The sequence below is a fragment of the Wasmannia auropunctata genome, unplaced genomic scaffold (assembly GCF_000956235.1).
Source record: "Wasmannia auropunctata unplaced genomic scaffold, wasmannia.A_1.0 LD335987.1, whole genome shotgun sequence".
In the NCBI taxonomy this organism is placed as follows: Eukaryota; Metazoa; Arthropoda; class Insecta; order Hymenoptera; family Formicidae; genus Wasmannia; species Wasmannia auropunctata.
The window spans coordinates 2,494,146-2,506,329 of record NW_012026903.1 but is presented as its reverse complement, the minus strand read 5'-3'; the positions used below and the strand labels follow the sequence as shown (position 1 = coordinate 2,506,329).

The 12,184-nt window shown below is 38.9% G+C and overlaps 3 protein-coding genes and 1 long non-coding RNA gene across 4 annotated transcripts in view; 2 read left to right on the top strand and 2 right to left on the bottom strand.

The window, feature by feature from the left end:
* LOC105454255 overlaps nt 1-1,613 on the top strand; it is a 2,807-nt gene extending 1,194 nt beyond the window's left edge. The window contains exons 2-5 of the mRNA XM_011696768.1: nt 463-598; nt 684-841; nt 919-1,031; nt 1,412-1,613. Coding sequence (XP_011695070.1) covers nt 463-598; nt 684-841; nt 919-1,031; nt 1,412-1,455 — 451 coding nt within the window. The 3' untranslated portion in view covers nt 1,456-1,613. The remainder of the gene's footprint in view (nt 1-462; nt 599-683; nt 842-918; nt 1,032-1,411) is intronic.
* Nucleotides 1,509-3,522, bottom strand: LOC105454256. Its single transcript, XR_974970.1, has 2 exons — nt 3,472-3,522; nt 1,509-2,251 (listed from the first exon to the last, which is right to left on the bottom strand). It is a non-coding gene; the product is annotated as an uncharacterized LOC105454256 (long non-coding RNA).
* On the top strand, nt 2,002-8,694 carry LOC105454257 (sodium-dependent neutral amino acid transporter B(0)AT3). Its single transcript, XM_011696769.1, has 14 exons — nt 2,002-2,085; nt 3,029-3,285; nt 3,374-3,554; nt 3,628-3,743; nt 3,826-3,933; nt 4,017-4,100; nt 4,214-4,375; nt 4,446-4,556; nt 4,654-4,855; nt 4,931-5,127; nt 5,204-5,405; nt 5,479-5,638; nt 5,711-5,974; nt 6,118-8,694. The coding sequence occupies exons 2-14, from the start codon at nt 3,103-3,105 to the stop codon at nt 6,314-6,316; spliced, it is 2,169 nt and encodes a 722-aa protein (XP_011695071.1). The 5' UTR covers nt 2,002-2,085; nt 3,029-3,102; the 3' UTR covers nt 6,317-8,694.
* A 520-nt stretch (nt 8,695-9,214) lies between these two features.
* On the bottom strand, nt 9,215-11,837 carry LOC105454254 (E3 ubiquitin-protein ligase CHIP). The gene is made up of 4 exons (XM_011696767.1): nt 11,535-11,837; nt 10,921-11,119; nt 10,491-10,816; nt 9,215-10,089 (listed from the first exon to the last, which is right to left on the bottom strand). Exons 1-4 carry the CDS (start codon nt 11,649-11,651, stop codon nt 9,847-9,849), a joined length of 885 nt encoding a protein of 294 aa, XP_011695069.1. The 5' UTR covers nt 11,652-11,837; the 3' UTR covers nt 9,215-9,846.
* Nucleotides 11,838-12,184: the final 347 nt, after the last annotated feature.

The window sequence follows — 12,184 nt, the reverse complement described above, 5'->3', positions numbered from 1 at the left end:
TTCGCTAAGGATTTGATGTAAAGAATATTGGAATAAACCAAGAATATATACGCACCAAGAACTGCGTGGGACTCTTAACTGCCTTTATCATCTGTTTAATATTTGTTAATCAAAGAGTCATTATAATTTTTAATTATTATTTATTAAGTTAATTGGAGTAATTTTAATAGTTCAGTTGTAATAAGCAAGAATTAAAAATAAAGAATATTAAAAACAGAAGGAAAGGAATTAAACATAAAAAATTGATAACTTAATTTTATATAGTCATGCTTTCAGTCAATAATAAAATAAATTTATATAATCATCGTGCATATAAAGTTTAGTAATAAAATTTCGTAACATTGAATAAAAAATTATAGATATATGATTTTGAATTTAAAATCGAATAATCAAATTTAAAAATATAAGAGAATTAATTGATTTCTTGAACGTCGGTTAATTGATTTTTATTTACCTCCACAGTGAAGAAATAGACGGAGCAGAAGATATTGTGGGTCGGGAAGCACGGGAAAGACTGATATTTAAAATTCTCATGGGCCTCGAGGAAGAAATCGAACTTCTCTCGGATATCCTGACACAACTTAACGACGCCAATCAGGTATTATCTTCATAATAAATGTTTTTTTTTCTGTAAGTTAAAATAGAGAACGCTAAATAAATAACATTTGAATCTGCGATTTCAGGATTTGAAGAATTATTTGGTTAATTTGGAAAACGCCAGAAGCAAAGTATCCTTAAAGGACGAAACGATGCAAGAATTAATCAAGGGAACGCCTTATCGACCAACGCTCGAATTGCTCCTGCAATGGGCCGTGGAGGGCTTCCAGTTTTTTCATAACATGTATTCATTCTTTTAAAAACAACAATAGAGATAGAGAAATCTTCTCGATATAATTTACCGTGTCTTGTATGCATTAGGTATCTCCGTATCAGCGATTGCATGAAATTGATCGACTACAAGGCGGAGGAGACCGTCGATAATCTGACTTCTTCCTTCGTGGAAGAGAAGCGCGGGAGGAAGAATATAAACAGTAGGTATAATTTCTTCATTCCCTTTGCATCCCGCAAAGCTGTTAAAAGAAAATGTAATCAATATATATGATTATAGTTAAAAGAGTTTAAAGATAGTTAAAAAAAGTTTTAAGATATACCAAATGCAACTTGATGCAATGCCGCGCTTTTGTTTTACTCTTATCACTCGCTACCTCGATTTTCACGTCTACCATTGTTATCGTTGCATATGCATACGGTAGTGATTAAAATCACACCTTCGATTCACCATTTCAAAGTGGAATACATCGAATTTGCTAGTACAATCGCTTCGAGCGCGTCTCGGCCCACTCCTTATGCATATTTAATTTATTCAAATATTGTATATAGCAAGATTTAATGAGAATTGTGTATGTTTCAGGGATTCTTGCCTTTACGCAGTTTCTAGCTAAGGAGACTCTTTAAGGAGCGCGAACATATATGAATCCAATGACGCAAAGAAGTTCAAACGAATAAAATTATGTGAATAAAAAAATTTTATGTACATTGACAAGTTAAAACTATAATTCTCCCTCTTTGTACAGGACCTACTTTTGTAATAAATATTTTTCACTATACATAAAGAATAGTGTAACTAATTATTGATATAAAGTAATCAGGATTAATTCTCATGTTTTAATTTCTTAATTAAGTTGTGCAATTTTTAACAATCGCCTATCCTAATTTTCCCTCATGTGTTCGTACTTTTTTTTAAATTTTATATATATACTTCGTGTACAATGTTGTTGCGATTTACGCGTTAAGTTTCAGAATGGTGATAAATCATGGCCTGTCTTTCGTTCTCTCTCTCCCTACCCCCCGGTGTTTCTTCCTCTTGGAGAAAGGCTCGCGCGCGGTTTCGTTCCACGAGAGAGTCGCGGGCGAAAGAGAGAGAGAGCCGTCGAGGCGCCGGCGCCAGCTATTGATTCCCTTGGATATATCCGTGGTTTCAAAAGTTACTATCACCAGCGCAACACACGGGGGTGTCACCAGTGGCGAACCGCTCCTCGACCGCGGACAAGGTCCTCGCGCGTTTCCCCCTTTGGTCCCCGGCAGGTGGGTAATTTCGCTTCCTCTCGGTCCTCTGGCCTCGCGGCGTAGTCGCGAGCGGCTCGGGATGATCCTCCGCGGGACGTTCTCTCCTATCTCGTGACGCGGACACCGTGTACGTCCGAATAAAAGCCAGTCTCGGCCCTCACGCGAGGGAAGGAGTCCGGGTTTTCTGTGTCAATCGTTAAATACGTATACAGTGAAGTACAGGAGGACTTGCGTGAGATGACGAGGATGTTTTTTTATATATAACGAGAGGCAAATGCGTATATATATTAATTTTACTGAAAGTCAACCTTTCTCTCTCTCACACGGATGTGCGTAGAAATTTTAATAAAACTTGCGTCCGTGCACGCGCGCTTACGTCAAAGCAAAAATCAATTTCCAATTTGAAGTTTTTCAATCGATCTTTTCCCACGTAAGGGGGTGGGCATGTACGCAAGTTTACGTAAGAAGGACACGTGTGTATTTGGGAAGCATATGTGCACTTGATTGCGATCGACACCTGTGTGAGAGGATATATATACGTTATATATATGTTTTATATATATACACATATGTATCAATATAAATCGAACTCTCATAAGAGTGTCGTATGCATGGTATATGGACAGTTTCTGTATGAGAGAATTAAATTTGGCTTAAACAGCAATTAAACAGCGAACATGTGTTGTAATAACGCATTACCGTTACAACGTAATTGTTCAAGCTTGACATAAATTTCTTTTTATAGTTATATAACATGTTTTTATATTATAAACTATATTATACATTAATTTTCTATAATTTTAGATTATCACAAATTCTATATTATTTAATTTTTCTTCCTAGGAAAATTTATAACACAAATAAAAATTTATAACGTCCTTACAAACGACTTTTGTTGATCACTTTGTTTAGCATCCGCCTTTATATTTTCAGTAATCAGTTTCGATTCCTTTCTTAACAGGATGAAGCACTTAGACCTTTTCGATTAATAAAAATTGGACTTGAGAAAAAAACTAAAACGAAAAGGGAGAAGACATGGCGAACACGGCTCATCTCGTTCGCCGGCAAAGCTCCCGCGACTTAAAGCCCCAGAAAAGCATCGATAAGCTCGAGATGAAAGAGATGCGTGGTAGATTAATGGTGGAGAGTCGGAAGAACATCGCCACTGCCAATTACGGGGCCACCAATGCGGCCTTCGAAGACACCAGTCCTAACAAGGTACACGATCTATTTATAAGTTCACCCCGGAATCGAATAAATTTTAAAGGGAATAAAATTCGATTAATCTCTTGGCTTCGTCGAACAGAGCAAAATAGTCAACGGTCCCGGCAACAACGATGGCAAGGCGATTTTCCGACCGGAAGCGGGCGAAGATGAACGTGAAAGTTGGGATAGTAAACTCACATTTCTCCTGGCGACCGTAGGATACGCGGTGGGCCTTGGAAACGTATGGCGGTTCCCCTATCTGGCACAGAAAAACGGCGGAGGTACGTTCGTTTCGTTCGGATCGCTCCAGGCTCTTTCTCGTACGTTTGTAAGCACGACTTCTAATGCTTGCAGGCGCTTTTCTAATACCTTATTTCGTGATGCTGGCCATCGAGGGTATTCCTATATTTTATCTGGAATTGGCAATCGGCCAGAGATTGAGAAAAGGCGCTATTGGAGTGTGGAATCAGGTGAATAAATTTAAAAAAAAATCCATTATGAATAGATCGAAACAAATATTTGAAAACGAGCTTCTCTACTGTGTTTTAAAAGGTATCCCCGTACATGGGCGGTATCGGAATCAGCAGCGCCGTAGTCTCTTTCAACGTGGCTCTTTACTACAATACAATTATCGCCTGGTGCCTATTTTATTTCGTTCAGGTAAACGACTAGTACCTGCTGCTCAATTTCCTTTTTACTGACACGTCGGAGTCACTCATAGACATTTGAATTTCTGTTCAAAGAGTTTCCAGTCGCAGCTCCCTTGGGCGGAGTGTCCCAATAGGTACTTTCAAAATGGATCTTACGCGCCTGAACTCGAGTGTTTGGTAAACGTCGAAATTTAATACGATACAATATACAATAAATTATTTCGCTGAGTGTGTGCATGCGCGCGCAGTAAGCTTGCCTTCGTTTGTAACGTGAGATCCCGGGTCAACAGGTCAGCAGCCCTACGCAATATTTCTGGTATCGAACCACGCTGATGGTATCCAAGGACATCAATACGCCGGAAGCGTTTAACTGGAAAATCGCACTGGCGCTGATCATCGCCTGGATCCTCGTATATATGTGTATGATTAAGGGTATCGCGTCCTCGGGCAAGGTACGGAAAAGGTCTTTCAACAGCCAAAGTTAGTTATTAACTCTTCAAGTAATCAATCCGATTTCTTCAGGTCGTGTATGTGACCGCCACGTTTCCGTACATCGTCCTGATCATTTTCTTCTTCCGAGGCGTGACGTTGAAGGGTATGTCGGACGGTCTGCGACATCTCTTCACGCCAAAGGTGCGTTTTTTTTTTTACAATTTCCACCGGAATTATTAATAAACGAAGAAACGGTTATAAAATTTAAATCAACTATCGATTCGCTCTTGCGTTTCAGTGGTACACGCTAACCGATCCTGTAGTCTGGCTGGAGGCTGGAACGCAAATCTTCTTCTCTCTAGGCCTAGCTTTCGGCGGCCTGATAGCGTTCTCTTCGTACAATCCAGTGAATAATAATTGTTATCGCGACGCCATCATGGTCAGCCTGACGAATTGCTTCACGTCCATGTTCGCGGGAATCGTCGTCTTCTCGATCATAGGTGCGCGTGATTTCTTTCTTCAGAAACGATTTTGATTCTGATTCCTATATACATTTTTGATCCCTGTTTGAACAGGGTTCAAGGCTACCATGGTTTACGAACAGTGTTTATCGGAAAGGAATAACACGTTGATAAGTATATTCGGCCACGCCAATAAGATACCTGAGAACATCCCGATCGCCGGCACGCCGCTGAACGTCACGAATAACGGATCGCTGGACTTGATAATGCCGGAACTGCCCGAATGCGATTTGGAGAAGGAGCTGGATAACGTGAGTGTGTGAAAGTGACTCTTAGCTCGCGTCGAATCACGAGTAACGTCTAGTAATGATTAATAAATGATTACAGTCGGCGTCGGGTACAGGCTTGGCGTTTATCATCTTCACCGAGGCGATCAATCAGTTTCCCGGTGCTCAATTCTGGTCGATACTGTTCTTCCTGATGCTGTTCACGCTGGGAATCGATTCTCAGTTTGGTACTTTGGAAGGTGTCGTCACCAGTATCGTCGATATGAAGCTCTTCCCGAATTTGAGAAAGGAGATTCTGACAGGTACACTTCTTGCAGCAGCGAAAAGAATAGTGAAAGAAGTTACGGATGAGAATAAATTCGATTTTGTGCGCAGGTGTGATTTGTTTAGTGTGCTGCACGATCTCCATGGCTTTCGCTCACGGAGCTGGCAGTTACGTCTTCGTATTGTTCGACAATTTCAGTGGAAACTTTCCATTGCTCATAATCGCGTTCTTTGAATGTATAGGGGTGTCCTATGTCTACGGTTTAAAGAGGTAAGTACGGAAGGAGCTTCAGGATTTTGAATAAAAAATATGTTGTATGTCGGGACGTTACGATGATTCCAGATTCGCTGATGATATCGAACTAATGACCGGCAATCGACCTGGCCTTTACTGGTTGATATGTTGGAAGTATCTCAGTCCACTGGCGATGTTGAGTATTTTGATCGCGTCCTTTGTCGAAATATTTTTCGAAGGAAGCGGTTATTCGGCCTGGGTATCGAGTAAAGGCATTACAGAGAGATACGAATGGCCCGTTTGGTCTCTAGTCCTTATCGCCATTCTCATTCTTACTTCCGTTTTATGGATACCCGCAGTCGCTATTTGCAGGTTGGCATTAATCTCTCTCTGAATATTAATATTATAATTTAATTATAATATTAATATTAATACTACAATATTAATACTCATCAATAACGCACAGTATCTTGCTTTTCATGAATTTCACATTAATTCTTAATGGCTCTTTCCAGATATTATGGAATTCTCATCATTGACGACAACGAAAAGGCCTGGTTCCCCGCGGCGGATCTGAAAGAATTCCACGGAATCATGCCGCACGAAGTGACAGTGGCCGAGACATTGCTGTTTTGCATCAGGAGTGACGGTTCCGAAGGATTGTGCTGTCCTACGGGCGGTCCCAGCGATGACGAGGACGAGGACCTCACCTAGGATCAATCTCGATCGCGACGCGCGTTTCCGTGGATGATCTTGCCTCGAGAAACGCTCCAATTCATCCTGTGACGATCATTTTCGACTGCTGCTGTTGCCATTTCGTCGAAAATGGCTGTAATCTGTTTTGGTGAATCTGGTCGATTTGTAGTCAGCGCACATCCGCGTGGTAGGATCTTATCTATTGTGTCAATTAACATAAGCTTCGGCGGTAGAAGACGTTTCTTCATAATGCAAAGACGGAGATGCATTCTTGAAAGAGATTAATTTTATCTTTCTTTTTTTTTCCAATCAACTTTAACAACTTGTTAACCAGTCAACTTGTTAACCATTCAAATTTTTCTTCAAAGATTCTCTGATTAAAAAATAACACTTAGGATTTAAGATTATCTGATGTCTCGGATAAGATATACATATATCTCGATAAGAATATATTTATTCGAGAACATTTTTGAATGTATCTCCGCCTGAGAGGTATAAACTCGTTTGCAATTTTGAGTTTCTTAAGTGACGTTAACTATGCGAAATGGCTTTCGAAGCTTCGCGGATATACTGAAAAATACTAGACAACCATCTGCACATACGCAGTTTCCGAGCGAACAACACAATCGCGCGTCGCGTGGACGGTAATGAAAAGTAATCTTGTGCGGAGAAAATTGCCTGTTATACAAGTTAACGATGAAACATTTACTCTTTAGCGATTGCGATTAACGTCAGATTTAATAAGATTTAGCGGTAGGAGCCGTCCAGTGGACTTGGGTGGGTATACCCAAAACATTGTTTTAGATAGGTAGCCTTGGATCTGAGCGTTTGGATCCTTAGATCTATGGGTATTTGATAAGTTTCGAGCTTTTGAACATCAATGGATCTAAGAGATCTAATCCTATAAGCACTCATAAGAATCCGAGAGAGCGCAAATAAGTGAATAAGAAGACGGAGATATTCAAAGGTATATTTAAAAATATGGATGAGGGCAAGCACGGATGGGGAATTCAAGAGAATTCGAGTATAGTATAAATTCAAGATGAATATATGGGATCCTGCCAAAGATCTAAGGATCCAGGAATCCACAATTGATTACGTGGACTGATGTGACAATAATGAACTTAATGTAAAGAGGATGAAAATTGATGACAATAATTGGACTAAATCATGCTTGACAATAATATTAACAGTGCGCGGCATGCGATGCGCACTCGGAGGATGCCTGGAAAGCCGAAAGGCAATTAATTCAACCGACAGAACTGGTTTCTTCGGGCTAAGAGATATTATCATCGTCCCGGCCATAGGTTAATCAACTAATTAGTTTCACGTAGGTCAATTATGATTCTGATTTCATCCCGTTGCGCATGTTCAAATTCGACCTGTGATACATGGAATATATTATTTAAAAAATTATATATATATATGTATATATACATAATATATGCATTGTTGTATTTGATTAAAAGAAAGAGTTCAAGTCTGGGTCGAAATTGAACATTAAAGGTGTTTCCGAATATTCCACGGAATCTTCCTGCTCGCATTTCTTTGCGACAACTCAAATGGCCTGATATCTTCCGGTGATATTTTAGACTTAACTCTTTGCACTTGAATATCTTTCCGCGTGAAAAAATGGTTGTATTATTTTATACAAGAAACTTTATTACATCCAGTTACATATTCTGTTATATAATTATATATATATATATATATAGATTGCAGCAACATGTATAGGAATATAAACACGAATTTTTCACATTATCGATTGCACAGATGTGACTAACAAAGATTTTATAGACTCATGTTAAGACAAGATATTCTAGTGCAAAGAATTAATGAATTAATGACTACTCGGTTGTGGAGTATTCGCCTAAAACGTACAAATGTTAACGCGGACAATAAGTAGAATTTTGTTTCTTCGAGTCTATTAGTAAACAGAGAGATAACTTGCATTAGCAATCGTTAAGCGACTAATTAAATAATAACAATAGGAGTCCTCGATTAAACAATGACGAAAATCGTCATCGGTTAATTAATGACGAGAGATAAATCATATCTTGATATCATATCATTTGTTACAATGCACATACTAGTTTTTTATCTTATACTCGCTCGATCTTCCTCAAAAGAAAGAAAGACTCTGTTTAGAGATTGGATGCGTTTTATAACGTGTTCTTAGAAATTTTGAAATATTATTTAAGTGAATTGAAGATTATCTCCTTTTATCTTTTAGTGAATGCTATACTATTTCTTGACTGAAACTAGTTATCTTCCATTTGACATTCTCTAAATTCTAATGTTTTACCACACAATCGACAATCTCGTATTTAATTTCATTAATGTTCATTTCTACCAATGTAGAATAATTTTAATCTCCATTTTTACATTTCATCTTTCTCTAGTTTTAAGAATTATAGAAGGATAAAGAGTAAATTAAACCGAAATTAAAGTTAATCTCTACATTGGTAGAAATAGACATAAAAAATATAAAAAAAATATTAAAAAAGGAGGGAAACTGTTACAAGCAGTTCATTATCGCGATGGCTGCTATAATTATTATTAGAGCTACAAAGAGAGTAATCTATCCTGTCGCACTTTTGTTAACCATATTGTCGATGTAGCTTGTGCAATAACTCAAACCAATACACCGACGGCGGACGGTAGTAATTATTATTATTACATATAATTGCGACGATTGCGATACATATATACAATAATATTGCGTATACGTAAAACTGTACATATATATATATATATATACATACATGAATATATTGTTGTCAGTTGAATGTTAAAATAAATACCTTGAGTGGATTTCAGATCTCTCTTCACTAGTGATCTTTGAGAAATTATAGGAAGTAATTGTAAAGAACTGGAATTACTTTCTATAGCATACAACGGTAAAAACGTGAGAGATTTTGGTTGATAAAATAAATAATTTATTTTTTTTTTTTTATGAAACAAGAATACAGATGCTAAATAGCGTTTACTATCCTATGTTTTTCTTTGAGCCACTGTGTGTTGGAACTTTCAGTTAACTCTTGAGCTTTTGTTAAAACTCTTCAAAAGTTCGATTTTATTTAAAACACGATCACGAAAATTTCGTCTTTGTAAACTAAAAAAAAATTTAACGAAAATTTTGTAAATCAGATTGTTGATCAAAGGTAAATTAATAAATCCTATACATGTAATTAATAATAATTGTATATATGTAGCACTTATGGAATTTTATATATATATATAACCTGTACGTGCTCACATTTAATAACGACGATCCTTATCGTCGTTATTAACTATTCACTAGTATACTTACGTTCGATAACAATAGCTTCCACGTCTCATATGGCGTGTAAAAATATTTCACGGTAACAAGAGATACTTAGTCCTTTACATGTACAGTCGTACTATTTTACACACTTCCTCTTGAGATTTCTTGTAGTTGTATCCACCTCAAAATCTCTTCAAACAAAACTCACATTTTCATCTTCCGTCGCTGAACAACGCCACCACCGTAACTTAAACCTATGGCAGTAAGCTACATATCGGCATCAGTAATGCAAGGCCCATTCGTTATCCTGCAGGAAGGTGTCGACCACTTCTTTCATCGCCAAGTTCGGGATCAGCTGATCCTGCGTCAAGCGCACTCGTGTGACCGGATCGAAGTGTCCGACCCGTTGGAGATGCTCCTCGATATCCTTCCGCTCGTAGGTGATTCCGCTGGGCGTGATTACCGGCTCCTGCAGGATCTCGAAGCTAATCTTGCCACACAAGTAGTCGGGTACCTCTCTTTTCTGCAAAAAATTTATTTGCATTGATAATTAATAGAAAGAGCATAATATTTCTTTTGTTGTCTCGCAATAAATTCTTTATAGTGTTTTAAGATATTTATTGGCATTAATATTATTTATAATTTGCTTGTCAATTTAATTTGCGATATTATCCCAGTTTCAGTTTAAGATTACATTTCAAAACCGAAAATTAAATCGGCATGCAAAGTATTAAGCACAAAAATATATCTCAGATCGAAAAGGAGTTTCTTTCTTATTTCATGTCGGTCTAGAGTCACTTATTGTTATTTAATAGAGTTGTATGGATTATATTAGCAGAATTTACAAAATTATATTAACAGAACTATGGAGTAATAAAATCAAAGGATCGTTCTAAAAGAAGCGACAGCTAAAGAGATACGAACCCGTCTCCTTTCGTCGACCTTAGCGAAGAGATCATTGAGTCTCGATATACACGTATCTCGCTTCTCCTCGATCTCCTCTTTTCTCCTGGCGAATTCGGCCGAGCTCGTCTCAACGTCAGAGTCCTTCGTCGTCTCCTGTTCTTGCAGAGTCGCCAAGTTACGCTTCGCGTCGTCTACAATCAGCTGATTCAGATAGGTCTGCAGCTCGATGTCCTGGGAAATTCTCTGCTCCTCCCTCACTTGGAATCGACGTTTCTTGGCTTGGCGCAACACGCTGGTGATGTCGTCGCCGTAGTTCAGCTTCTGCTCCTTCGCCAAGTCTACGGCTACGCGTCGTTTGAGATAAGTATAATCCTGCATCTTACAAATCTATCTTACGCATGAAGAAACAGCGAGGGAAACTGCAGGTCCATCTCTCTATATATTTTACCTCTCTGCAGGTATTTGACGGCCTCATCAAAGAGCTCCAATTCCAGCAGGGCGAGTCCCAGGAAGAAGTGACCTTTCATCAAACAGGGATCTATATCCAACGCCCATCTGCAGTCCTTGCACACGGACTCCCATCGTTTCAGCTTCAAGTGACACAGCGCCCGATTTGTATAATATAACGCCTGGCCTGGATTTTTCACCTCAAATAGAATTAAAAAAAATATATTAGGAATAAACAATACAAATAATAAGTAAAATATTAATAATGAACAAAAGAGGATCGCGTTCGTGGAGCAAAATCGCTCTTTTGTCTCACATTCGGGCGCGCGTTCGAGAAGGCGCAAAACCGGATTTAAATCTCGCTCTCGCCAAATTCTAGTTCGAACGCGGGGCGCTAAGGGGCACCGTCGTGTCCCCCCCCCCTCCGGCAACCCGTTATCGCTCGCACACTGCGTGACTCGTGATTCAAAACAAAAAATATTTTGCTGCAATAACAACCGTAGCGAAAGCGAGTACAGGCGCACGAAAGGTGCGCGGACAAGCCCAGGGTCACGATCGCACACGACGACCGTGCGACAATAAGCGTGCGCCAGGCAATGTCAATTCTATACTCACAATCGCCTTCGTGTAGCAACTGGCCGCGTCCTCGTATTTGTGCAGATCGAAGAGACGGTTCCCCTGTTCCTTCAGCTCCTTGTCGGACAGGTTCGCCGTCGAGTACATCTTACTCATGATGGCGGCCGATGGTCACGTCGCATGCACGAAAATCAATTGATACCCCGTTTTTTTTTCCTCCTCTTCTTGCGACGTGAAGACGCACGAGCGCGAAAGCGACCCGCGACACCCTTTGTCTAACCTCAAACAGACGCCCGATATTTCATCTTTGTTCCGTCCACGGTCTTCGACTCGACGGCGCGCGACCCTATACACAGAAAGTGGAGTAAGTCTGCTGCTCGATGCGACTGCCATCTTGAGAAATATTGAGAAACAAATAGAGGGAAACCTGCCTTACCGAGAATAGCTACAGGTTTTTATTGCAAAATACACTTTCACCTAGAATACACAATTGTCGAGTATTACATTAGCGAGTGCACCGCTAGATGGCGATTCACGTCTATATTATGAATTTTTAATAAAATTTATTTTTAAAATGAATGTAATTAGTTTACATATATTACATTATAATGTAATATGTTAATATGTAATATGTTAATACATATATTAAATAAAAGAAAAGAATATTTCAGGTGAATGTAATTAGTTCA

Excerpts from the sequence above, each read along its gene's own strand:
- LOC105454257 (XM_011696769.1), top strand. The coding sequence starts at position 3,103 with ATGGCGAACACGGCTCATCTCGTTCGCCGGCAAAGCTCCCGCGACTTA. Across the intron at positions 3,744-3,825 it reads CTATTGGAGTGTGGAATCAG|GTATCCCCGTACATGGGCGG; the intron begins GTGAATAAATTT and ends GTGTTTTAAAAG. Across the intron at positions 5,406-5,478 it reads GAGAAAGGAGATTCTGACAG|GTGTGATTTGTTTAGTGTGC; the intron begins GTACACTTCTTG and ends TTTTGTGCGCAG.
- LOC105454254 (XM_011696767.1), bottom strand. The coding sequence starts at position 11,651 with ATGAGTAAGATGTACTCGACGGCGAACCTGTCCGACAAGGAGCTGAAG. Across the intron at positions 10,817-10,920 it reads CGTCAAATACCTGCAGAGAG|CCGTAGACTTGGCGAAGGAG; the intron begins GTAAAATATATA and ends AACGACGCGTAG. Across the intron at positions 10,090-10,490 it reads AGGTCGACGAAAGGAGACGG|AAAAGAGAGGTACCCGACTA; the intron begins GTTCGTATCTCT and ends AATTTTTTGCAG.